The following is a 24,901-nucleotide window of genomic DNA, read 5'->3' as shown; positions in this document are numbered from 1 at the left end:
ATGTCTGGTGGTCCTGAGCTTTGTCGTTCTTTCAGTGATTTAATCTGTTTTTGGCAGAAATACTTTTGGCAGAATCCTCAATACGATTTATTCGAAACACCCTATGGTTCATTCATTGGATGCTTGTTTTGCTGGTGCATATCTCTGTGGTGTTACCAAAACAAATATACATTTTTTTCCTCAGGTTGTAGAAATGGTGTTGAAAAGAATTATTTGTTTACTGTATCTCCCAAAACAGTAACATGGGAAAGTGAGGGAACTGTCTTATACATACGGTTACTGTGTCAAATATCATTCATGCAAATCTGAAAGCAACCGTCACATGCAAAGTGATGCAGGCACTTAATGGGGAAAAAAATAAGAAAAAAAGAAAAAAAAGTAAAGCTCTCCCCTGATATTTGTCTTTAAAGGGAGAGAACTTACTGTTTTTCCCACCACAATATGCAAATGCCTTTTTTTTTTCCTGCCTGTGTTTGCAGTCAGGCATTTAGGTGCTCCGCAGACCAGGATGCGGTCGTTCTGTTTCCTGTGCGGTAGAGATTTTTTTTTTTCTTTGTGCTTGTGTATTTCAATGGTCAAATATCACTGACGGTTGCAGGAGTGAGGGAATATGTAAAGAAGACCTGAAAATATCTGTGTATAAGTCCTTGGAAGTGGTGCTTACTTAAAAAAAACCCCAAACCTTTGTTCCTGGCTTTGGTGGAGCACAATCAAACCTTGCCAAGGAAAAAGTCGCAATTTGAAATAAAGAAATCATATTATCATAGGTACATAGAGAATATTTTTCTGTACGTTAAACTAGAGCCACATTCTGCTTTTAAAGGCCCAATGACAGAAATGTAAATTTAGATTCATTCTAATGTAATGTACTCTTCACATTCTTCTAAAATTTCTGCCACCCTTCACATGATTAAGGTAAGTGCTAAATCAGATTATAAAATCAGTGTTTAAATAATTAAAGATTTGTTGCCGCCTTCAAGATACATGTCAATAAAGACAGTCATCCTTGTGCTGACAGAAAGATGGCAAAACGTCATTCAGGTGGAAATATTCTGTGTGGATTAGCAGGCACCTGAGCAACTTCCACTATTAGTTAGTGATATCATCAATGTCTTAAGTCAGAGGACTGATAGGACCTCAGAAAAAAACAACCAGTAAATGACAGTTTTGGATAATCCTGAACTCCTCTCTGCACAGCGTAAGCAATGTTGGGGGCCTTCATACCTCTGCATGTTGTTGTGGTTGGTGTGAGATGTGTTTATGGCTGCTGCAATGCACAGATGTGAACTTTCCAACAAGGGCGACCATTCTTCTGCACAAAAACCGCTTCTTCACTGCCGAACTAACAGAAGATACACGAGATAAGTATGGGAGAGAGCCGAGATGACCTAATTAAACAATACGGTGGCCTACTCTTCCTATGCTAATCTGTCTTTCTCCACCTGCCTGTCCTCTTTCTGGTTTTGACCCATTATAAGCATTCAACAAACCTCTAAGTCAGTTCTTTGTGTAAGCTCAAAGGCTAATTTTTAGCAAAAAAATTAATTTTGTACATTATGTATGGAAATAGAAAATTCGCGCTGATAATAATTGTCTCCACCTTGGACAGTCACAGAACAGACCTCAGACATGCAGGGAGGAGCTACTGGTCAATTTCCATATAGCAAATGTCCCCACTGGGTCATAAATCTGCACAAAAAGAAGGCTCAGACTGCAAATTCAGCTTTTAGTAATAAAGCTAGAACTAGCAATATACTTACGTTAGTGTGTTAAAGCTATAAACTCATAGTGTAAAATAAAGCTACTTGACATGTGAATTGAGATGACTTGGTAGGAGAGCAGTTTTACTTTTTGTTGAGCAGACTGTGCCTGACTGAACAGTGTCTGAGGGTGAGTCAGCACTTTCCCAACTTTTAGATAAAGATGTGCATTAGTCGCAACTTAGATGAAGAGAATGCAAGAGTCTGGTGGTTCAGGGCAGTAATGGATAAAGTAAAAGTTGTTCTTTTTCTTCTTTCTTGAAAGAAGAAATGCCAGTTCCTCAAAAACAGCTTGGGAGGAAAGTTTTGGTTTTTGAAAACCCGCACTAAATTTGTCGAAAAGTATTCCTGTAACATTTTAAAAACTAAAACCTCTCTGTTTCACTACAAATTTGCTTATTACTTTAGAGTCAAAACTAAACCTTTTCAAATGACTTGATCTTAACTGTCAGGAATGGAAAAACACCCCAACATATTAACATAAGAGGCTGTCCTTATTTGCCAAAGGAAGTACTTAGGAGGAGAATGAAGATTGAAATGATATTGAAACAATGTGGAAGCCATACTCTTCATATTATAATAACAAATGGCAATGTTTCCCTTCTCACCTCACCTTTGTTTCATCTGCAATTTGACTACACTGTAATTTTGAAAAGGACAGGTTCATATTGCATAGTCATGTTGCAATCATTGTTTATTGTGTTGCTGTTATATAGTATCTTCTCTAGGCGTATATGCTTCAGCCTGATCAGGAGATTAAAAAAATATGTCATATAGGAACATGCACGGTCCCAATGGGAGGTGGTTGTAGAACTTAAAAAGAGACAAAACTGGTGAAATTACTGTCACAGAAGGTAAGCCAGCTCAGAGAAGGTAAGTTGCTTCTGCGCCCCGAGGGCATGTGCTGCGTGTAGAAGACAGTGATGACAGAGGGCAGTGGAGCTGGGTGCAAGAGCTCCATCAGTCACCTGGTGCCCCGGTGTTTTGAGTCCAGTTTAAGAGTCACCTAAAAGAAATTCTCTTCCTGGCCATGCCACGTCCTTCCTCTGGGGGATCTTGAGCAAGGCGTGTTTTCACCCAGATTTCAATTTCATCCACAAACTTTTCAGTCGGTCCCCTGGTGACCGGGACACAGATTTTTTTCATCTGGCTGACGAGCCCAGCTTTCAGAGGTTCTGTGCAGGTACTGACTCCCAGCATCTGCCATTTTCGAAGCGTTCTTCCCTTGTACAGCGCCTGCCCCTGAATGACCCACATTAAACTCCGCGCTCAGGCCGGCATAGCCCCAGGTACCACCCTCGCTCCCGGGCACGCACTGCGACCAGACCAGCACAGATGCGCAACTGCCCGGCGCCGCGCCCGCCGGTAACCCCGGCGGTGCCGTGATGCAGACGGGCGGAACGGGCACCCGGGAGACTTCGAAGCGGGAGGGACAGGGCCGGAACGAGCTGTCTTCGCTTCGGCAGCCGTGCGCAGCAGGTGGCCGCCGGCACCCGGCGGGCGCTGTCGCGGGGGTCCCTGCCCGCTGTCCCCGAGCGGCTCCCGCTACGGGCGCTAAAACCTGCGCCGTACCCCAGGTGAAACATGTGCCACAAGCGCAGGTGCGGGATATCGGAGCGTGGTAAAATGCCAAAAAAAACCCCCACACCCCACCAACGCAAAGGAAACCCGAAGCGCCCCAAATAAAGGCAGCTGCGCCCGCGCCGAGCGCCGCCTCCGCCCGCCGCGCCGCCCGCTGCGCTTCGCCCCGCCCCGCCTCCCCGCGGCGTCGCTCTCCGCCAATCAGCGCCGCCCTTTCCTCCCGCGCGCCTTCCCCGCTCTCCCCTCTCCGCGGCGGTGACAGCTCGGGGCCGCCCGGCCCCGCCCGCCGGAGGGGGCCCGACCGGCCGTCTCGCGAGAGCGGCGGAAGCCTCGCGAGAGCGGCGAGGCCCCCTCCCCTCGCCCCCCGCAGGCGGCGCTCCGCCCCGCGGCCCTCCCGCCGCCCCCGCCCGCCGCCGCGGCCGGATCTGTGTCTCGCTGCTGGCTGGGCGGTGGGAAGGGAAGGCACAGGAAGGGGGGGTGGGGGGGCGCTCGGCCCTGCGCACTGAGCGATGTTTGTCCGCCATCGCGGCGGAGGAGGAGGGTGAAGGAAGCGCCGCCGCCGGAGCGAGGGGCCTGCGCCGCCGCCTCGCCCCTCGCCGCCGCCTCCCCCGCCGCTCCCCCGCCTCGGCCCGGCCCGGCCCGGCCCTCCCGCCCTCCGCGCAGCCCCGGGGGCCGCAGCCCGGAGTGAAGGTCGCCAGCGGCCTCCCCCGGCCCCGCTCCCGCGGTCCGCCGCCCCGCCGCGCGTCCCCCGGCGCTCCTCCGCACGGGAGGCGCCGCCGCCGCCGGGCCCGAAGATGTCGAACCTGAGCAAGGGGACGGGCAGCCGGAAGGACACCAAGATGCGGATCCGAGCCTTCCCTGTGAGTACCGGGCCTAGGCCGGCCTGAGCGGCTGCGCCAGGCCCCGGCCTCCGCCTGCCCGCAGGCCCCGCGGCCTCGCTGCCCCGGCAGCCGCGCCGTGTGCCCGGGGCTGCGGGGCGGCGAGCCGGGCCGGCCTCGGGCTTCGGCGGGGGCCGCGGGTGCGAGCGGTGCGCGGTGAGCTGTCAGCCGGCCGGCGGCCTCGGGCACCCCCCGTGCGAGCTGTGGCGGGAGGAACGTGCGGGAACCGAGGCTCGCGGAGCGGGGCTGCCTGCCGCACGGCCGGCGAGAGGAACGGGCCCCGCGGTTATCGCCCCCCTCATCAGTCAAGCAGTCAGTTTTGAAAATCCACGGACAGCACTGGGGGGAAGGGGGGGCTGGTTTCTTTGTTTTCAAGGAAGAGGCCTCAGAGAAGCAGTCGGAGGTTATAAGCCGACATCAACAAAATCAGTCAGCCTCGGCAGGGAGGGGGGGTATTTATTTATGTCTTCTGGAGAGTTTCCTGTTGGTGGATTTATTTCACTCTCTGCTCCGTAAAAGAGGCTGTAAGTCATATGATTATAAGATTTAGGTGGCACAATGCCAGCTGTTCAGAAGATGTTACTATAAACATCTAGGTATAGGTAACTTTCATGCGTGTTTGGTAAAGCCATGAGCGTGCTATCCCTTTGAGTTTCCGAGGGGAATGAGCCAGTTTATTAATTTATACTGCCATAAAGCTTGCTGTGTTTTGACATTTGGTTCAATTAAAGCCTACAACAGAATAACAACTGCAATACTATTAATGGTGCTGAGAACGAGAGAAGTAGAAAAGCTTCAGTCTGCCAGAGGATGGCCAGGAAGCGTGTATGTGTTCATCAGTGTGTACGTTAAAAAAGATACTTAGTTGAGTCACTGGCTTTTAAGGCTTAGCGTTAACTTTTTGATGCTGTGTCTGATCCCAGTAGGTAGTAGTGTAGAACTAGTGCACCTTCCTTTATAGAGAAACTGGACATACCTGTTTATCTTATGTCCCTGGCAAGGAATATGTCAATATATTTGCTTCATCAAAACTCTCTGATGAAATTAGAGAATTCTTTATACTCTGAGCAGTAGACTTAACCATAGCAATCTGATTTATACACCTTTTCTCTTACTTTTTCATGTACTTTTAGTAATTGACAGTTGCATTTAATTGCAAAAGTCAACAGCAAAAAACCAGGCTGTGAAATTATAAATTTTAGCTGATGAAAGGGTTTTGGTCTCCAAATGGCATTTATTTCTTTGAACAGCCTTTTCCAAGATTGTCAGCTTTGTTGGAATGTGTTGCATTATAGGAATAAAGAAAACAACTTACTGCAACATGGCCTGGGCTTTAGTAACAAGTGCTGGAAGAACTTGTACAAAAACAAACCATGACAAATTCAATATGTATGTTTTATAACAAACTACACCAAAAAATAGCAGTCTTTTAATTTGATAAATAGATTAATGTATCCAAAGTGTGAATAAGTAGATATTGGTCAGCTGACAAAGGCAGACTTAACAGGTGGATAAACTTTAGTTTGTATTTTACTTTTTTCACCACTTTTGTAAATGAACATGTGAAATTGGTTTGGCAGATCAAGAATGCTTGTACAGGAGCCTGTTCTTACATAAAGTTAAACAGTGTCATTAGGTTGTTTTCTCCCGAAACGGTTTTTGCTATCATTGTCTTTCTTCTCGGTTGCTTAAAGAACGTCTAGGTTAAAAGCAAGTTTGTTTGCTTGGTTTTTAATTGTCTTCTCCCTAAAATAATTCAGTAAGTAAGGAGGCTTCAAGGCCTACAGATCTTAAATGTTTGATGATATCTACTGATGGCTTTTTTTTTTTTTTGACGGTGTTCCCTTCAATAGATTGTATTTTTGAAGACAATTTGTTGATAAAGTGTTTATAGAAAAGAAGCCTGTACTTGGTTGAGAGATTTGGAGGAGTTTCTCTTTCGTAATTGCAGAAGGCAGTAGCCATGGTTCATGTAAAAACCACAAATTTTGTGGAGGCCTAAGTGGTTGTATAGCTTTAGTCCTGCAAATAGTGCCAGTGACTGCAGTGGGATTATTCACGTCAATGAAGTTACATTTGTGTGTTGGATAGAGTCTATATTTAGAAAGTATAGTATTTGTACTTCAACTTCTGATCTTCACTCTTCAATCTCAAATTTGATGGTTTTGCACTTCAGTTCTGAATTAAGAGTCCTTCCAGAGGTGACTTTGTAGGCTGCTTCGATTTATCTTCTTATTCATCATCTTTCCTCCGCAGGTCTGCCTGTTCTAGATTAGTTTGCTTCTTGCATAGAGGTAGCTATTTACTATTATATTAAACTAAAAGTAGCCAAGTCGGAGAGGTAAGGTTCCTGGAACATAGCAATGTTAGGGTAACTTTCTCCACGTATGTTCTGTCTCTTTAATACTTTCTACTTTTCATAGTATTTTTGATATTTCTGTTGTTATATTTTAGACTAGCTAAAGAAGAGAGAGAAATTTACAAGATATTACTACTCCCAAGTTTTCTTTTTCTACCTTACTAGAAATTAACTAGAAATTGATGAAAACATTTTAAAACCACCAGGGTTGCACCTAGAGATCTTAACGTTTTGGAATTAATTTTATTCTAGATTTCTTTATTATTTCTTGTAATTGGTGGCAGATTATCTGTTACCCCAAGTGTCCGTTAATATTTGCTAGCTCCTGGTATGTGCTCTGATGTGCTTTTTCTTACCTCAAGGGCAATAACTTGGAGTATTGGCCATACTGTTTTGCTGAAGTTGGTTGTAGAGCAATCAAAAATAGTTGAGAGAAGTAGTTTTCTGTACATTTAACTCATTTTTCTGTTCATAATAGAAAAAATGCATTTATTTTCCTAATTTAAAAACCGACTTATTTTTAATAAGTTTCTTGTGTTCTCCTGTTGGGCTTGACTTAAAGACAGTGATAATCTTTGCATCAGAAGTGGTCCAGATGAGAATGCATTCTTTTTTGAGACTTCAGACTTGGGCATTTTTTTTTAAATCTAGAAAGAATACTAGAAAGAATTTTTTACGAAAGTTTACTGTATGGTCAGTAGAGCAAACTGATGAGGTTAGGCTTATACACTTAAGTAACCTTGGGTACCAGCGTAGATTTCCACTGTGCTACTTTTAACACCTTTGTAAGTATATGGCTGTTCTTTATCTGTATGAGGTCTATCCAAATAGTGTTCGGAGTCACGTTAGAGTTAAAACAAGAGATGGAATACTGTAAGAGGGCTTTTGCATGAGTGTACGTTCTTTTTTTTTTAAGCAATCTTTAAACTTTTTTATTTCAAATTCATATACACTGCAACGAATAGGAATGTTGTGGTTGGGCATTAAAAATAACGAAATAATTTTTGAAATCTTGAGTAAATGTCAGTGATTTAAGTTGGATATAGTTTATAAGTTTGGGGGTTTTTTATTATTTGGAGGAGTGCAGTAGTATTTTTGCTGAATACACAGTATGTGCATTATGTGAAAATGCAGGTTTAATACTCTTACAAAACATGAATCAGTTTTGCCTGGAGAAGTGTTGGGAGTTGTTTTCTTCCCTTCCCTGGTTTAGTTTAAAGTACTCTCAGGGTCTCAAATTGGCTCTCCTTGTTTAACTCAGTGAGCCTGTTACTGCTGGCTAAAGGAACACTTCAAAAGCTCTCAAATAAGCTTGCACCCAATATAATTTTAACATTATTTAATTGATCTGTGAAAAGTGGTCCCAAAGAATGCTAGATTTACACTTCACTTTTGCAGAGATGTGATGTCTATAATGGAGATAGAGCGTGTATAAATTATGTTTCCCGCAAGTGTCTTTGAACTTATTTGCTGTAACAGTTTATCTAATGGAAAATAGTAGCCTTAAGTGTGTTTCAATGGAAAAGTTGTGCAAAGTAAAAAATATGCATTTCTTATCTAAACAAAGAGTATGTGAGAATTCAGAAAGCATTATGGGAATTCATTTTCAAAATACATACAAGTAATGTTAAGCCGTGTCGAATGAACTTTTTTGGAAGAACTCATTCTTATCTCAGTGCAATATGTCAGTTGTCACCATAGAATTGGTTGGACAGATGTTTCTGAAAACCAGCATGACCTGATGTAGGTTATTTGGTTTGATCTTTATAGTTGGGTTTGGGGGGTTTTTTTGATTGCTTTTAATCATTTTCATTTCCTGCAGAGCTATCTTTCCTCTCTAGAGCAGGCTACAAAATAGTGTTTTGCCAGTTCTCAGAACTATTCCTGTGGATCAGTATTACATGGTTACATGATGAGTTCTGGAAAGCATTTAGAGAGATCCCGTGCATACACTTGGGATAGAATGAGTCTTTCAAGTATGTATATATATGTGTGTGTGTATATATTTAAGCTTCACTGATTCATTTTATTTGAAATACTTGCGCCCAAGAAAATTCTCACTTCATCCGATCTGCAGAAAGGCAGACAGCCTTGAGTTTCTTTCAACCCCATTTATCAGTTGATGTTGCTTCTTCCTCAAGTAAAGTTCTGTAAACTTAGAAGTAAATGGCTTCAACTCTACCATGAGAAAGTGTTAGTGCTCATATTTTCATTACCACTGCTCATTCTCGTCAGATCTAACAGCCACTTGTTTTAGGCTTTGTGTAGGCAGAAGACATATTTTTTCTTTTTTTCTCAGGGAATGCTGACTGCTTCTGTGGTTTGTTTTGAATCTTGGGGAATTGATGATGCAAGTTGAGATGAGGTTTGTTAAATTTATGCTTCAACCTATAATGCGTAGATATGTCAATTGAAGTTGATAATAAATTTTGTGTCTTGAACATCTTACAACAGATAGACCATATAAAACAGTGGAACTATGGCTAAATTTTTACATGTTCAGATTATGTAAGCGATACGTGTATTTCTGCTCTGGCTTATAACCTGTAGTGCACGTGTGCTGTATTGGTGGGTGAGCGGAGAGGCACGGAGGATGGGAAGAGGATAGAGCTGGAGGGTGGTTTACTGCAGGCTCTTCTAGCTTTGATTAAAATAGTGCAAACCCACTGAGTTTAAGATCACTTAGTTAACTTAATGTTTTACCTGCTTCGCTTTGTGAGTCTTGATTACTTTATATTCTCAAACATATTTATAAGAGCATCTTAGCTATTAATCCATACAGTTTATACAGTAGTAATAAATCAATGTTCACAACTTAGAATTCTGGTAGCTTTAAAACCTAGGAAAAAACAACAATAACAACAAAACCAAACCAACCAAACAAGAGACCAACAAACTAAACCACTGTTTATTTTATTCTAAGGAAAAAGGGGGTGTTTTAGTGTAAATTACACAAAAATACAGATATACTTGCTGTTTACTGGGCAGTTAATCTTATGAAGACCTTCCAGTCTTCACAATTTTTTTTTTTTTTTTAAATCAAGTACTGTGAGCAGACTGAATGCCATAATGTTACATGTAGAATTTTTAAGAGATAACAGTAATTCCAGAGTAGACTTTAAATAGTTGTAGGTGGTTGGTTTTCTTTGACACCCTGTACATATTATCTTTTAGTTGTGGTCTAACCTAATCTCATTAGAATTCCTGAGTTCTGTAGATGTTTGGGGTTCAGTTGCAAATTTTCTTACTTCTCCTTGTTAGTTGGGTCTTAAGTTCTGAGCAATGATTGTTCCGGTTGGTCTGAGTTTTGAGCCGGTGCCTCTGCATGGTACTGGAAAGACAGCTGCTCGTTATGGATCTTGCCTGTATTTGAAACTTTCTTGATTTTCATGCAAGAATATAAACTAACAGCATTAGTATTCTGTTAAGACTTTTATACTGGCTAATTCAATCTGAGTTTTTTCAAGTGGCTTGGTAGTTTTCTCCACCTCCTCATTCTTGTGCTGTATAGTAGTGTGTTATTAAACAGGAATTACTATTTTTCCCTGGTAGTGGTAGGTAAAAGAGCTTTATGAGAGCTGCTATAAAACTGACCAAGTGTTTCTGGTATTCTATATTAAGAGTTACAATAATAGTAAGTAACATGAAAGTAGAAGTGTTTTCTAGAAAAAAAGTTACAATTTTTCCAAATGTTTCTTTTGAATTTTTTTTCTAGACAGGTGTACACAGCATAGGTGGCAACATTTATCAGAATTTCGGATATGTATTCTGAAGTCTTGGGCTTTGATCTGTAGGACAGGTAGTCTTACTGCAGGTGCTTTTTCATTTTCATCACCAGGACTGATCTGCAGTGTCTCATAATCTCATTATATGTGGCGAAAACATTTTGTGATAGACTAGGGCAGATTTTCTTAAGATAGTTTGATTCAGCCCATTCATAAAAAGCACAGTGATTCTGTTACAGTCTTGTTCTTGACCTTGTCTGTCACTGGATATTATCTTTGGTTTCTAGTAGCTATACATGTGGAAAAACAACTCTTGAGAAGAAGTGAGCTTGTATTTCTCATTCTGAGCCAGTTTTTGTGGAAACAGGGCGTAGAAAATACTGTAGTGGAATTTTTTTTTTTGTCATATGATTTTATTTTTCTGAAGTTCAATTAAAGCCAGTAGAATTTTTAAATCACTAATGGTTCTTTTGTGAGGGTGCAAGTACTGGTATATCAGCAGAAGTAAATACTGTTAGATGACTTAACAAAAGAACTTCCATATCAACATTTTTAACATAAGCATTTGAGGGAAGGAAAAAAGTGCATTTAATACCTGAGTACAGCAAGGAGGACAGCACTATAATAAACATTTACATTTGAATGGTGCTTGCTGTGGAGCTGCCTAGATTCTTTAATTAGTTGCGCACAAAATTAGTGTTTGAGGGCTGGAGACTGTCTTGCCTGTAGTTTAAATAAGGTGTAATAGTATGCAAAATGTAGGCAGGTAACTTGCTTTGTTTGTTTATGCTTGTGGATGAGGTGCATTTGTGGAAATGCCAATTTTTGGTTTAATATTAATGAGAATAAACATAAATGAAGACAGTAATAATTTAAATTATACATGGGAATGATATAAAGTAGGAGTAGCTTGTATCATCAAAAATTCATAATATTCATTTCATGTACAGCATGTAGTCTGAGTGGGTCTGTTTCTTATGTTTTGTCTGTGAAGAATCTTTATTGAGATACTTTTTACTTTCACACTACATTTGTTTTTAAAGTGTTGGTAGCATCTGAGTAGACCTATTTTTTTATATTATATACATGGATATAATTTCCATGTGTAGCTCTGGGTTTGTTTTTCTGTTGCACTCATTTCAGTGTTAGTCTTGCTCTTCCAGGCACTGCTGCTTTGTGCATCTGATCATGGTGTGTGCACTATCTGGTGCAAAAATGCCCCAGGGAAAGGTTATTGTCAGCATGCAGGGGTATTGATTATCTGTAAATGTGTAAGTGATTTATTACATGTATCTTCTTTCCCTTCCCTAAGCAAGCTGAGAAAAAAATTACCTTGTGTTGGCCTCCATCTACCATAAAATTTTATCTTTTATTTATGATAAAAGTTCTCAAATTGTTATGCTGTTATCATTATGGAGAAGTTTTCATCAAGCCCAAAAAGCCTCTAAAGGCCCTTGTCCTCCCCCGCGCTTTTCTCCTTTCATCCCCCTCAAATCGTTCATTGAGTTCCTTATTTTGAAATGGCTTCAGGAAATCTGTCTACAACCTGTATAAATTGGTGTGTATTTCACAGCTTTCCTCTTTAAATAGTGTTGATTTTTTTAACAATTGTAAAATATTGAACTACTTGTAGATTAACTGGAAAAAAAAAAACCAAACCGCAGAAGCGATTCTTGTGGGGTTTGCATTGAAGTTGAGTGCGCAAGGAGCAGGCCATTTGTGGTTCAGAGAAGCTTCCTGAATCCAGGTCACTGAGGCTGGGAAGTTAATGAGGTGATGGATTTTTTTCACTTGGAGAGGTGATACCCTGAGGCGACTCAGTGCCGTCCGCAGAAGGTACAGATGTGCAGAACAGCATTGCTCTTTTGCCTGGCAGGTACCTGGGATGGCAGCACGCAGCATCTCTGATATGCTTTAAAGTCATTATAATGTTAATAGCATACAAATCATCAATATAAAAGATTTTCCAAAAAAACCCCACAAATTTGCCTCTTTCAAAATTAATACTGTTATTTCTACTTTGTAGTGTTGAAATGTTGGTCTTAAAGCTAACAGAAGTACAATCACTTACTGAATCAAAGCTTTAAATGGTTTTGACTTAGGAGCAGTGTGAATAGCAGGCTGGAGTGTAGTTGTGCTGCTTCTGCGGACAGTGACCCCTCGTCTGTTATGACAGTTTCAAAACAACGTTACCTGGAATGTTGCAGCCCTGTGCGCCTGGATTTTAGAAGGAGATGAAGAGAGTCAGGGACCTAATTACCATTGAAATTTGAGAGTTCCAGCAATTTTTAATGTTTGCTAGTAAATCTTGTTCTCCTTTCTGCTCTTAAGTAAATTGACAGTAATTCCAGTGGAAGAGGAATGAGCCACATTCCTCCTACTGCAGAGTAAGGAACCAGCTATCCCAAGTAGGCTGCTTTGAGGAAATTTGCAGTCAAAATTACTTTGTGGTAGTTTGCTCATAGTCCTCAGATTTTGAAAAGTGTTCCCTTGGCTGTTCTGAGATTTTATTGCAGTGGAATGCTAAATGACTTTAATGATATTTTTAGGATCTGACCCTTTTTTGTAAATGGGGAAAGGCATGCCCAGTAGTTTATAAAATTTTGTGCCACCGTTTCCACTATATTTTTACCTTTGACAAGAGCCTGTTTGACAGTGACAGACACACAGCTGAGCTACTGAAGTGCAGAACTATGTGTTTCTCCATACACCTACTAGACCTCCAGGATCCTGCTGGCAGATGAGAGGGATAATTCACTCCCAGAAATTCAGCTCTTCCTCATGCCACTTCTGCTGTTATAATTAGGTTCAAATATTTTAACACCAACTTTAAGATAAAAACCTTAAAGCTATTGTACTTCTTTCAGGAACGTATTTCTTGCTGTTACACAAGCCTTACAGATATTTTTTTTTCCATAACTTTAATTTAAGGAAACTTGTCTTACGGTTGCTATTTCTGAAGCGAGTTGAGAAGGCTCTGCTACTTCTCATTAGTCTTCAAAATATTGATATTCATTTTTAGTCCTTTGGGCAGGAGAGAGCAAGTATGCAGATTTTTGGTGTCAAAGCTGCGTATTTATTGCTCTGTTTCATTCAGAATGGATTTTTCTTGAGTTAAGCAGTTCTGACCTGATATACTTTTTTTTCTGCCGCCCCCCCCCCCCCCCGAGGTGTTGTTTGCACCTTAAGGAATCAATGCAACTACTAAAACAAATCCAAAACTTACTCTGTTACCTTGCAGAGTTAAACATGAAAGATCAGACTTTCTGAAGTGTAGATTTAGATCTAGACTTCAGCTCTAACAGTTTGCAAATTAGTAAGAGAATTTTCAGGAGTATAGATAGTTGTTCCTTACTATTGGTGGGTTGGAATGTTCTTAGGAAATAAGTAGTTTCATTATAGGTGTTTTATAATCCTCCTCCATTTTCAGGCACTATAGTAATGAGTGCTGTAGAAATGTCATTGAATGTTTTTAAAAGAACCTTGGCTAATAATACAGGCAATGTTGCTATTTTGGCTGTATAAGCACTTCCATTCTATAGCAGTAACAACTATCTTTTGAACTAGAACTTCCTATATTTAGCCTCTTACCAATTCAGTTCTTCTAGAAGCTTGAACAACACTAGTTAATTGTTATCTTTTCAATACAACCTTTTTTAAAAAATGTTTCATAACCTGATGGCAGGAGGGCAGAAGCTTGCACTATGACAGGGGGAGATTTAATCATTTACAGATAATGCCTTCTGGTATTTGAAAAGACATATTTGTCTGCAGATGCTAGGGGGAAAAAAAAGGTAACTTAAAAAGGTGGATTTCTGTATTTTTAATTAAATACTATTCTGCTATCCTATTTGGGCAAAGCATGTTTTTTACAATGACGGTGGTGAAACACTGGCCCAGGTTGCCCAGAGAGGTGGTGGATGCCCCATCCCTGGAGACATCCCAGGCCAGGCTGGTTGGGGCTCTGAGCAGCCTGATCTGGGTGAAGATGTCCCTGCTCATGGCAGGGCTTGGGACTAGATGCCCTTGGAAGGTCCCTTCCAACCCAAAGTATTCTACGATTCTGTGTAATTCTAGTGTAATCAGTAGCATCTTTGAAAGCTTATGTTGCAAAGAAGTTAATTTGGGGCTGTTTTCTTTGGTTTTCCCCAGTATCCAGCTCTGTGAGAGGGCAACATCCTTCAGTCCTTGCTGACTAAAGCATATGTGTATTTCAAGGGGTTTGGGTCTTGTGGAAAACAAATAGTAAGACAGATGAGTGTATAAGAGGCAAAGCTAAGCTTTGTATAAGTGATCTCAGATACAGTATTTACTGACTTTTGATTATCCAGTGTTGTTACTTAACTTACTGATACAGTTTTAATACAGAACCTTGCAGACTGGTCTGTGTGAATCCATAAATACCAATAAGCGAATGAAAAATGAGGCTGGTGAGCTATCATTCAGTTTTCATTGCCCCTCATAGACAAGTAATAGTCTACTTTTATCTGTGTTTGTGAGAGTTCTGGTTTTGTCTGTATTGAGAGTGACTTTGAAGGTACGTTTTGTGAGTTGAGCATCTTAAATTGCAAATTGAACTCATAAGTTGATTTTTAGACAGTATAACATAGTTTGTGGATTAACCTTAGTGGACTTGTGGGAGAGGAAGGTAGGTGAGTCTTGTCCACGGACTTAAATGTGTTGTGCAAGAGTCTGCATCTCTAATAGAAAAATTGAAAGAATTGGCAAATCAAGAGAGTCTCAGTGGTATTACAGAGTAGTGAATACACATGGACCTTGCTTTGAGTGAAATAGCTGCTGTTCCATACTATGGTTCTGCTATTTCCTACTGACTAGATATGTTGTCTCGTACAGGTTGGGATATGCTCTGAAACCGTTTTATGAAAGGCTGTTGACCTTAGTCTTTGTGTATATGATGCATTCTTTAAGTTGCTCATTAGTAGTTATGAACACTTAGCATGAGTTAGTGTTGAGAAAGTGTACAAAGGTCTGTAAATGAAAAGATGTCTATGTCCACAGAATCAGCACTGTGTAATTTTGTGTTTCAGTGTATGTTCAGTTGTCTGCCTCTCCAGATTGTCTCCATTGTTTTGGCATTTTATAAAGTAATTAAACAAAGTTTTAGATTATCTTTTGCCTTGTGTTTATTCAGTAACTGGCTGCGCAAATTTACATAGTTCATAGTCACAGTTTAGATGAAACAGGTGTTTGGGAGGAGTTGTTTTGCTCATGTTTTGCCCTTTCCTCCAGGATATTATGTTCCACAGATTTGCAAGACTGAAATTGAGGAGGGGCATTTGGGAAAAATGAAGAAATGGCATTAAATAAAAGCTGAAATCTAGAATGACCGAGAGATGCTGGCAGTTCAGGATTAGTCTCATTCTTCTGAACTGGTTCCTAAAATATGAAAGAGAAATGAGTCTCTGATCTTTCTTTAAATTTGTTCAGTCTCCTAAACATGTCAAAACTGTTGCTGTGGTACGACATTTTCTATTAAAGACTTGTTTTAAATTTTCTATGTAGAGCGTTAAATTGCTATTATGTGGTGAAGCTCCTGTCAGGTCTACCTATAATGCAAACAAATTTTACCTTTTGAGAGGAGGAGCAAATCTTTTTTTCCTGGGCTTTAGGTTTACTAGAAAAGTACAATACCCACCAACTAAACCCCTTCCTCTTCCAGCCCCTACCCCAAAGCAGCAATTGCTTTGTGATGAGACCAGCAGTGCTGAGGCAATGCCTTGGAGGTAGATGCAATCTGTCAATCACTGCGCAGGAGGTATGACCCTATCTTTTAAGGAACAATCACTTTTTAATCTACTTACCTCTTCCGCTCCGTGCTGGCAGAATAGCATTTCATTGTTGCAGAACCCATTTAAGCAAAGTGGAGAAGGAAAGAGTTTTACCTAAAATCCTGCAGCCCTTGGTTGTTTCAGTTGACAAAGAGGATTCCCATTTTTTGACTTAATTGCATGTTCTACGTCCTTCTGCTGTGTAAAGCCTGACAGAGCTGAGAAGCGGAGGTGGATATTGTGATTCCTGCATTTCTACTACTAACTGGGTATTGTCATGGAGCCCTGTCTATTCTACAGAGGCTTGAGCCTGTTTTGGAGTCAGACTGGAGTTGATTTTTCTCTTGGCCTTTATGGGATTACTGTCAGCACTGGTTACTCAGCTCATCTTCTGAGCCTGGAATGGAACGTGATACAGACCATGAAAATTCCTTGCAGGAGCAATCTGGAGAAGTTTAGTGTAGAGATTACTCATGCAAGCAAGGGTAAGGCTTGAATGTCAAAGAATGAGTGAAGAACAAAACACAGATATTAAAAACCGTGTCGATATTTAACGTTGCAAATGATAACTGGCAGATGCCATAAGCAAACTATAGCCATAGATTCCCCACCACCCCACACACCCTCTGAGGGAGTGTAATAGTGTAGTAGGCATTTCCTGGCACTCCTAGGATCATCATCTCCAGTTGTTGTTGTAGGTCACCTAGGAGCAAAAGTATAGTTATTAGGACAAGTTTTGGTAGCACATTGCTATGACTTTCCTGTGACTTTTTCAGCAGATGGCCGAAGTGGAGTATTAGCCTGGATGCAGAACAGCAGTAGGTCAGAGTGTCCCTTACTTTCTTCATGCTCCTTCTCTTAGCTTCCAGTCATGTTTTTTGGTGTGCAACAGTCAACCTATTCAGATAACACTACTGAGGAATTTGTGCCTGGTGGTTTTAGTTGTTCAGAGATTAGTTGTTTTTATTTGTGAGTGTGTGTTACGGAGTTGTTTGCATGTTGACATACAGATGTTTCTTAGGCAATGAGGTGTTGCCAATATATCCTCTTCCAGATATGCTCATTGCTACACAGTGACGAAAACTTCAGAATTCAGAAAAGTACAAATATTGAGCTCTCCATTTGTCGTTAATAGGAGTACATTTTATCTGCTCTGTAGTTGAAGAATATGTAGTTCCATATCTTAATATGCCATTTTTCAGAGATATTCTTGGAACAAACACTAGACAATATATCTCTGTCATTGTCTTTTAAATTAATAATATTCGAAGAGTTTGTAAAAATTCAAGTAGTGATTAGGTTCTGAGGCAGGAAGTGTTCTGCTCTTGCCCTTTTCTGGATAACCTCAGCCAAGCTTCATCCAAAAAGAAGGATCCAGGCTAAGGATGCTGAATTATTGTGTAACGGACTATTTAATACCATCTTGATGAATGCCCCGTCTTGAAATGAAAGTGCCTGTTAGTTCTGACAGCCTCCCTTGCCTGTTGGACTGTGGGTCAGGACCCCTGTGGCAGCAGTTTTCGATGGCAGTAGTCAGCCCCTGCTCCTTTTGTCTGCCAAGGGGTAGGAACTGAGGGAGTGAGAACATGCTGCAATTACTAGGTGTAAATGTTTACTCCCAGAGTTGCTAGCCAACTTTAATTGTCAGTATCGACTCACTTCCTTCAAGGTAGACAGCATAAACACTTGCATTCTGTAATTTCAGTTGATTCTCACTGCAGTGCTCTGGGGTATTAGACCTAAAGGATGTCATGGAAAGGAATGAGGCAGGTGATGGTTGTGTTTTTGGAAAATTTTGAGAAACATTGCTCTGCAGTAATCATTTCCAAATTGATCTGTTTCACCTGGTAGCGTGCAGAATTGTGACAGACACTCTGCAGCTAGTCTGTAGAAAAATTGAGTAGTAACGCTTGCAACTCTTTTTACTAAAAAACTCCTGCAAGTGCGTTTACAGTCTGTTAAAACTTCTGAGAATTAACAATGACCTGTTTGGTCTGAGATCTTTATGATAACTTTATAGAACTTTTTCAGAAACAATTTCTGCAAGAAGGTATGAGAAGCTGTGTCTAGCTATTAGTCTTGCAAGTACTAGTTTATGTGTTTCTGCTGATTGGTGAATCTCTGTGGATACTCCTACCGAGGTTCTGTAGGACATCTGTTCCCTCTTCCTCACTTCTTTCTTAAACACCTCTTGTTTATGAAGACTGAGTAGCTACTTCCAGTAAAAGTACGCTGGTGTAAACCATCAAGAATTCAGCAGGTTCTTAGCAGTTTACTCCTGTAACTGCCTTTGCTTACAATTCACAGCACTTCAAGCATGGTTATTTAAGTAAGAGGGGCAAGTTCTGTACTGTTAAGGGCAAAATGACCAACTGACAAGAATGTGAAATGAAATTACATTCAAAGGAAACAGTGTTGTGAAAGCTGAATTGTATAGAATGGAAATTACACCCCAAAGCATTTTTTTCTGTGCAAAGTAATCTGGATTTCTATCACTAGATGTTTGATCTGCCATGAATCTGGGAGTTTTAGGGTTGTTCTTTGACTGTAGTTGCTATAATCTAGGGAACAAATGCCTGGTCCCACTGGTGACCGCAAGTATTTTGTTACTCATCTTTGTTATCCTGCAATGCATTTCGGTTGGAAGACTGGCGCTGCCAGTTTTAATAGGTCATTCTTACTCAGGGAGCCCTGGTTTCCTGGCTTCCTTTGTGTACACCAAACCACAGGATGGTTGAAGTCAGAAGGCACCTCTGGAGGTCATCTTGTCCAACCCCCCTGCTCAAGCAGGATCACCTAGAGCTGGTTGCTCAAGTCTATATCCAGGTGGCCTTTGATTATCTCCAAGGACAGAGTCTCCACAATCTCTATGGGCAACCTGTGCCAGTGCTTGGTCATGCTCACAGTGGGGAAAAAAAAAAAATCCCGATGTTCAGAGGGAATATCCTGTGTTTCAGTTTGTGCTCATTGGCACTGGTCCTGTCACTGGGCACCACTGAAAAAAACTGGCTCCCTCTTCTGTTCACCCTTTAAGTATTTATATACATTGATTTGATCTCCCCAAGGCTGCTTTAAACTGAACAGACCTGACTCTCTAAGCCTTTCCTCATATGAGGTGTGCTCCACTCAGTTATTTATCTTAGTGGTCCTTCACTGCATTCTCTCCAGTATGTCCATGTCTCTCTTGTACTGGGGAGCCCAGAGCTGGACGCAGTACTCCACATGTGTTTTGGCAATGCTATGCAGAGTCCCAACCTGCTGGCAACACTCCTCGAAATGCAGCCCACGATATCATTAACGTTCTTTGCTTCAAGGTCCCATTGGCTGCTCATCATCTTGATGTCCACCGAGAGCCCCGGGTTCTTTACTGCCAAGCTGCTTTCCAGCCAGTCAGCCCCAGCGTGTGTTAGTGCAGAGGGTTATTCCTCCACAGGAACAGGATGTTTCTCTTGCCTTTGAACTACATGGCTGGGAGATTATAATATTTGGTATTAAGTTATGTATCAATACCACAACTACTGGAGTTTAGCCGTTTGCCCCTTTTGATTTAAAGAATGCTGATAACGTTACTTGAAAGAGGTAGTGTCTGTAGTGTGAGTTTCTAGGGGGGAGACACCGAGAAGTATATTGAGGACTGTTACTAGCTTTACCTGCTGGTGTTGTGCTCTTCAGGTGATAATAGCAATAGATTGCTGACAGCGATTGTTTATTTGGTCTTGGAGATTTTAGTCAGATAGACAAACATTGTTAAAGAGTTTGTATGTATCTGATCCTGCACTGTGGCAGCACTGTGGAATGAAAGGCATTTTCAGTCCTCTGCAGACTTTTTTTTTTTTTTGTGAAACGACTGCGCTCTCATGTGCACTGATACTTTAGTGTAATTTCCTCAAGATGTACTTCTGCTACACTGAGAGTTCAGATGTTTGTGTTCAAGTTGCATCTTTGAATCATTAGCATTTGGGCAGCGGTTTGTGGAAGTTTTCCAGCTAGCAGCTCTTATGAACAGCTTTCCTGCCAATAACAGACTTGACCTCTCTCCCATTCCCCAAGAAAGGTAATGTTCAGATGAACTGGAGCACATTAACGTATTTCCTCTCTTTGGACACTGGCTTCTTACTATCTTGGTGAATCCGGGTGTGAACACTACTGAAATTACTGGGATTTTGCTTCTGAAAGCTTTCTGAACCTAAGTGGGTTTTTTTCAAAGCCCCAGCAGAAGCAATAGTGTAGCTTCTGCTTAAATCTGCAAGAATAGAAGGCACAAGCAAGGCAGCTGTATTGCAACTGTGGAGTTTACTTTTAAAATATAACCATTAGAAGAAATCTGGGACTGAGCATGGAAAAACACTTGGACTCTGATCCTGTGTTCATATTTGTGGAAGCTGAACACTTACAGGCTTTGTTGTTGATAGGGATGTAGAGAGTTGCATAAATCTTCACTGTTGGGTCAGACTGGGGAATTAGGATCACAGTTCTCTAATAGTGTTTTTAGAGTTGCTTTTGTACAGAATTCTGAAAGATTTCAAAATGTTCTAGTAGCATCACAAACTTATTTATTGCTTAGTTGGTTGGTGTGATGTGGGGGTTTTTTTGTTTGTTTTTTAATCTGCATGCGAACTTGACTTAAGGAAGGGGGATGAAAAGAGATGAACCTGTGAGTTAAATAATCCAAGGGTAGATTTAGTTATTGCAATTCTTACATAACTTTGAGGGTAATGATACAGGAAGATCTATTCAAAAGCTAAACAGCTAAACAGCTTTTCAGCAGTGGAGAGGAAATAATAAATTCTTGCTAAAGCTTTATTGCAGTGACTTACTGTTTGATAGAGTGGAGTTATTTAAAGTATTAGGAGTCTTTTTTAGAAAACACTGCTGCAAACAAGCTAGCTATGCTAGATGTTTTTTGGAAGACAGTACTCTTCTAACTTAATATCCTAGAACTTTAGCAACCTTGTTCCCACAAAACCTCACAGATATTAATCTAAAGTAAGTCAGTAGCAAAATAGGAAGCTGCACTGAGAAGCAGAGTCCTTCATGCTTAGTCTTAAAAGGTCGTAAGTTTATAACACTGTTTCAAATAATTCTGTATATTTATCCCATGGAGATATGTACTCCTTAAAATTACCTTTTATGGATCTTTCTTGTGCTTCCAGAGCAGCTTGTGGTGTGTCAATTGTTTAGTGGCAGAAAACTCTGTGTTCATGTTTGTATTTAGTGAGTTTGGAGCAAATAATGCTACAATCGTGCCTTCATTTTTTATAGCGTTTGAATTAAAAGTAAAATTAAACAGTTCACTTTTACCTTTTCTTGAACAGATCCAAATTATTTGATGTACTGATAATCTGTAACATACAGAAATGTTTACCAGCTGGCCAACCCAGAAACAGTGATGCTGTCATACCTCTTCAAACTAGGGGCTGCTGATCTACCTGTGTTGTGATTTAACCCCAGCTCACAATCTAGACCTAGGTAGCCACTTGATCATCCCCCAAGTGGGACAGGGGAGAGAACAGAAAGAGAAGGTAGAAACTTGTGGATTGAGATAGAAAGAGTTTAATAAAACAAGAAAATAACAATAATATACTGCTATTATAAATTAAATAAAAATAAAATAAGTGATACTCAGTGGAATTTCTCATGAACTCCATCTGCACCAAACAGCCAGTCCTGGGAAGAGGGAGCACCTTGGTCCCGAACAGCTGATCCCAGGGAGACAGCGAGCAAAAAGGCAGAAAGGCCCTGAGGCCACTGCAAAACGGCAAAAGGGTGAACTAACCCTGAACTCCCAATGGAACACAACTAACGAACTGTAAAACCGTAACGGAACTAACTAGCTGGGAAAGCAGTCTCCAATTATATACTGAGCGTGATGCTAATGGTAGGGAATATTTTATTGATCAAGTGGGATGTCAGTCTAGGTGCTGTCCTATCTGTGCTCTCTTCTACAAGTTTGCTCCTGCAGCTGAATGGCAAAAAAAGTCCTTGGATCACTTGACAACAGCTGAGAAATCAGTGAGATCTTACATCCTTCTCATACCAAATCCCAAACACTGGAGAAGCTACTGGAAGAAAATATTAACTCTGTCCCAGGGAAGAAGCAGTATTATCTCATTATTCTCATAGTAAATCTAGACAAAAACTGTGCTAGCTATGAAGGAGGAAAGATTGTAACAGCATGAAGAAAAATTAACTTGATTTCAGTTAAATCAGCACAATCTGTTTCACACAGCTCATACGTGTTTTGTTTTTTAATACAATGAACAAATAAATTTCAGTTGAGATAAAAAGGTTGTCATGTTGGCTGGGAGATTGTTCATTAGCAAGGCTTTGTTTGAAAATAAAACTTTTTTTTTTTTGAGGAAAACTGGAAGGCTTTTACATGGATTGCTCTCTGCAATTCTAAGTGGTTGCCTGCATTATCAGTACTTGTAAGATTGCTTCTTCAGGAAGGCTTTAAAAAATAATTTCCCTGAAGAGGTACCAATGTAGCAAATGCAAATTAAAGAGAAAATAACTGACCTTTCAATATTATACATAGCAGAATAAGCAAAAAGCAGGGGGAGACAATGTTCCACCATTTCTCTGTTACTTTGAGGTTTTGGGAGATAGGGAGCTAAGTATTTTTTAATGTGTTTCTGATTTTTGTTTTGTTTTGTCTTAGATATACAATGATATGTCTCTCTAAGTTTTAGGTACATACAGATTAGTAGGCTAGTGGATCTGGTATTAGGAGAGTGGAAAAATGTAGTGATAGGATTATTTTTATCATGAAAGTCTTTGTATTTAACCAAAACTCCAACAGACAAGGGGGATGGAGGAGTACGCATCTTGTTTTGATTTTGTTCAGCAGCATGTTACCTCCCAAGGCAGTGAATGGTTTATCCTTATTATGAGCTGTAGTTTTGTTTATAATGCCTAGAAAACTTAATATTTTGAAATTGCATGTAAAAAATGTACCTTTAATTTTAAGAAATTCTGCTAATCATTGTGTTTGATTACACATACAGGCAAATCTAGTCTTCCATGTGTTTTTTGGGTGGAAGGGGAGGGAGAAGAGAGGTAGACCAGGGCTGGTCATGATTTTCCTCTATAATGTCATACTGTTATTCTTTAGTCTTTTATTACTTTCAGCTCTTATTTTCAAGGTTGCTTTGACAGTATTGGTAGACTCAGGAACGTTTTCATTTGCCACAGTATCTCTGGGAATAGTGGCTTTTTTCCTCTCTTCAGCCTTTTTATTTAGATGTTTTTGTAAACTAAACCCAAGTTCACTTTAAACGTTGCATTTTAAATTTCTTTCAATTAAAAAGTTTTTTTCAGTTGGGTGATGAAACTTGCTAAATCACAAACTTCAGGCTATGTTGACATCTGATATTTTGTTGTTACACTAATTTGCCATCCTAGATACTGCTTTATCTATAAAGCATCATATTTTGAAGCACCTATGCATTGATAAAGCGCAGTTGTAAACTGATCTACACTAAGCACTGGATAGTAGAAGACAAAAGTTGATTTGCTGTTCTATTGAGACTATTTCTTATAAGAGTTTCTCCCTCTGAATTTTTCTTTATTGCTGTATTTTTATTTGCTGTATTTAGTGAAGTATATAGTATCTGAATAACAGATCAAGCAGATGCATATTCTGCGCAGTGCTTGATGCATATCCTGTAGCAAGTTATTAAACCGTATTTGTGCAATGGAAATATGTTCAATACAGATGTTAATTTTGGACATGTGTGGGGTTTTTCGACAACACCTGTAAGTATTTAAAGTTTAGGCACAATATTGTAGGCACATAATTCTTTAGCCATTAATACATTGCTGTAAATAAAGAATACCTAGTTAGCTCAAGCAGATGACTGAGTAAGTTTTCTAACTCTGCGCAGACATTGTTATCTTTTATTGTACAAGTTGTTTTGGGATCTAGTTAAGCAGGTCAGTGTTGCAGTATGATTTGTGAGGTGCCAAGTAGCATGTTAGTGTGGGAGGGAAATGAACTCACTATCATTGTGAACACTGGGGAGGAAGCGCAGGGAAGAGACTCGTGTTGACGATTACCTGCCTTCCCACCTGCACAGTCTCTGGAGTTCTGTGGATTTGCAGCTCTGAAGGAGAAAAGCATTAAACTTTTGCAAATAATGATTTTCATAACTATTTCTTGAAATCCTTACTAGTTTCATAAATACTTTTTTTTTTTATGAAGTCTGAGAAATCTTGTGATAATGGAATCAACAAAATGTGGCAGAAGCAATTAACTGCTCTTGGAGTTACAACTTCTTAAGATAACTTTCTGTAGTGATCTTTCTTGATTCTAAGCAATAACATGTTGTTTTATTTTTACAGATGACTATGGATGAGAAATATGTGAACAGCATTTGGGATCTCCTAAAAAATGCAATTCAAGAGATCCAGCGTAAGAACAATAGCGGTCTCAGTTTTGAGGAGCTGTATAGGAATGCATATACAATGGTGTTGCATAAACATGGCGAAAAACTCTACACTGGATTAAGAGAAGTGGTCACTGAGCATCTAATAAACAAGGTATGTCATTTTTTGAATTAAAATTCAAATGTTTTATATGAAAGAATTCTGAAGAGTTACTTAAATGACAAAAAAAAAATCTAACTTTATTATATTGCCTTGTGTTGAAATTGTATTGCTGACCTCAAAAATGGTACCTTAGAGCTAACATCAAGTTGAAATGATTTCATATTGCAGATACTGTTTGTTGTAAGTTACTGATGTGGACCATAAGAAGTATTTGAAATTGTATAAAAGGAAACAACTTTAGCTGAGGCATAACTGTTGA

The 24,901-nt window shown here is 40.3% G+C and overlaps 1 protein-coding gene across 1 annotated transcript in view; it reads left to right on the top strand.

The window, feature by feature from the left end:
• Positions 1-3,713: 3,713 nt before the first annotated feature.
• CUL3 (cullin 3) overlaps positions 3,714-24,901 on the top strand; it is a 57,278-nt gene continuing 36,090 nt past the window's right edge. The window contains exons 1-2 of the mRNA XM_065640254.1: positions 3,714-4,201; positions 24,436-24,633. Of these exons, the coding sequence (XP_065496326.1) occupies positions 4,136-4,201; positions 24,436-24,633 (264 nt within the window). The 5' untranslated portion in view covers positions 3,714-4,135. The remainder of the gene's footprint in view (positions 4,202-24,435; positions 24,634-24,901) is intronic.

This window comes from Caloenas nicobarica, chromosome 8, assembly GCF_036013445.1.
Source record: "Caloenas nicobarica isolate bCalNic1 chromosome 8, bCalNic1.hap1, whole genome shotgun sequence".
Classification (NCBI taxonomy): Eukaryota; Metazoa; Chordata; class Aves; order Columbiformes; family Columbidae; genus Caloenas; species Caloenas nicobarica.
Note: the sequence above shows the minus strand (reverse complement) of the source record. Positions and strands in the feature narration are given on the sequence as shown.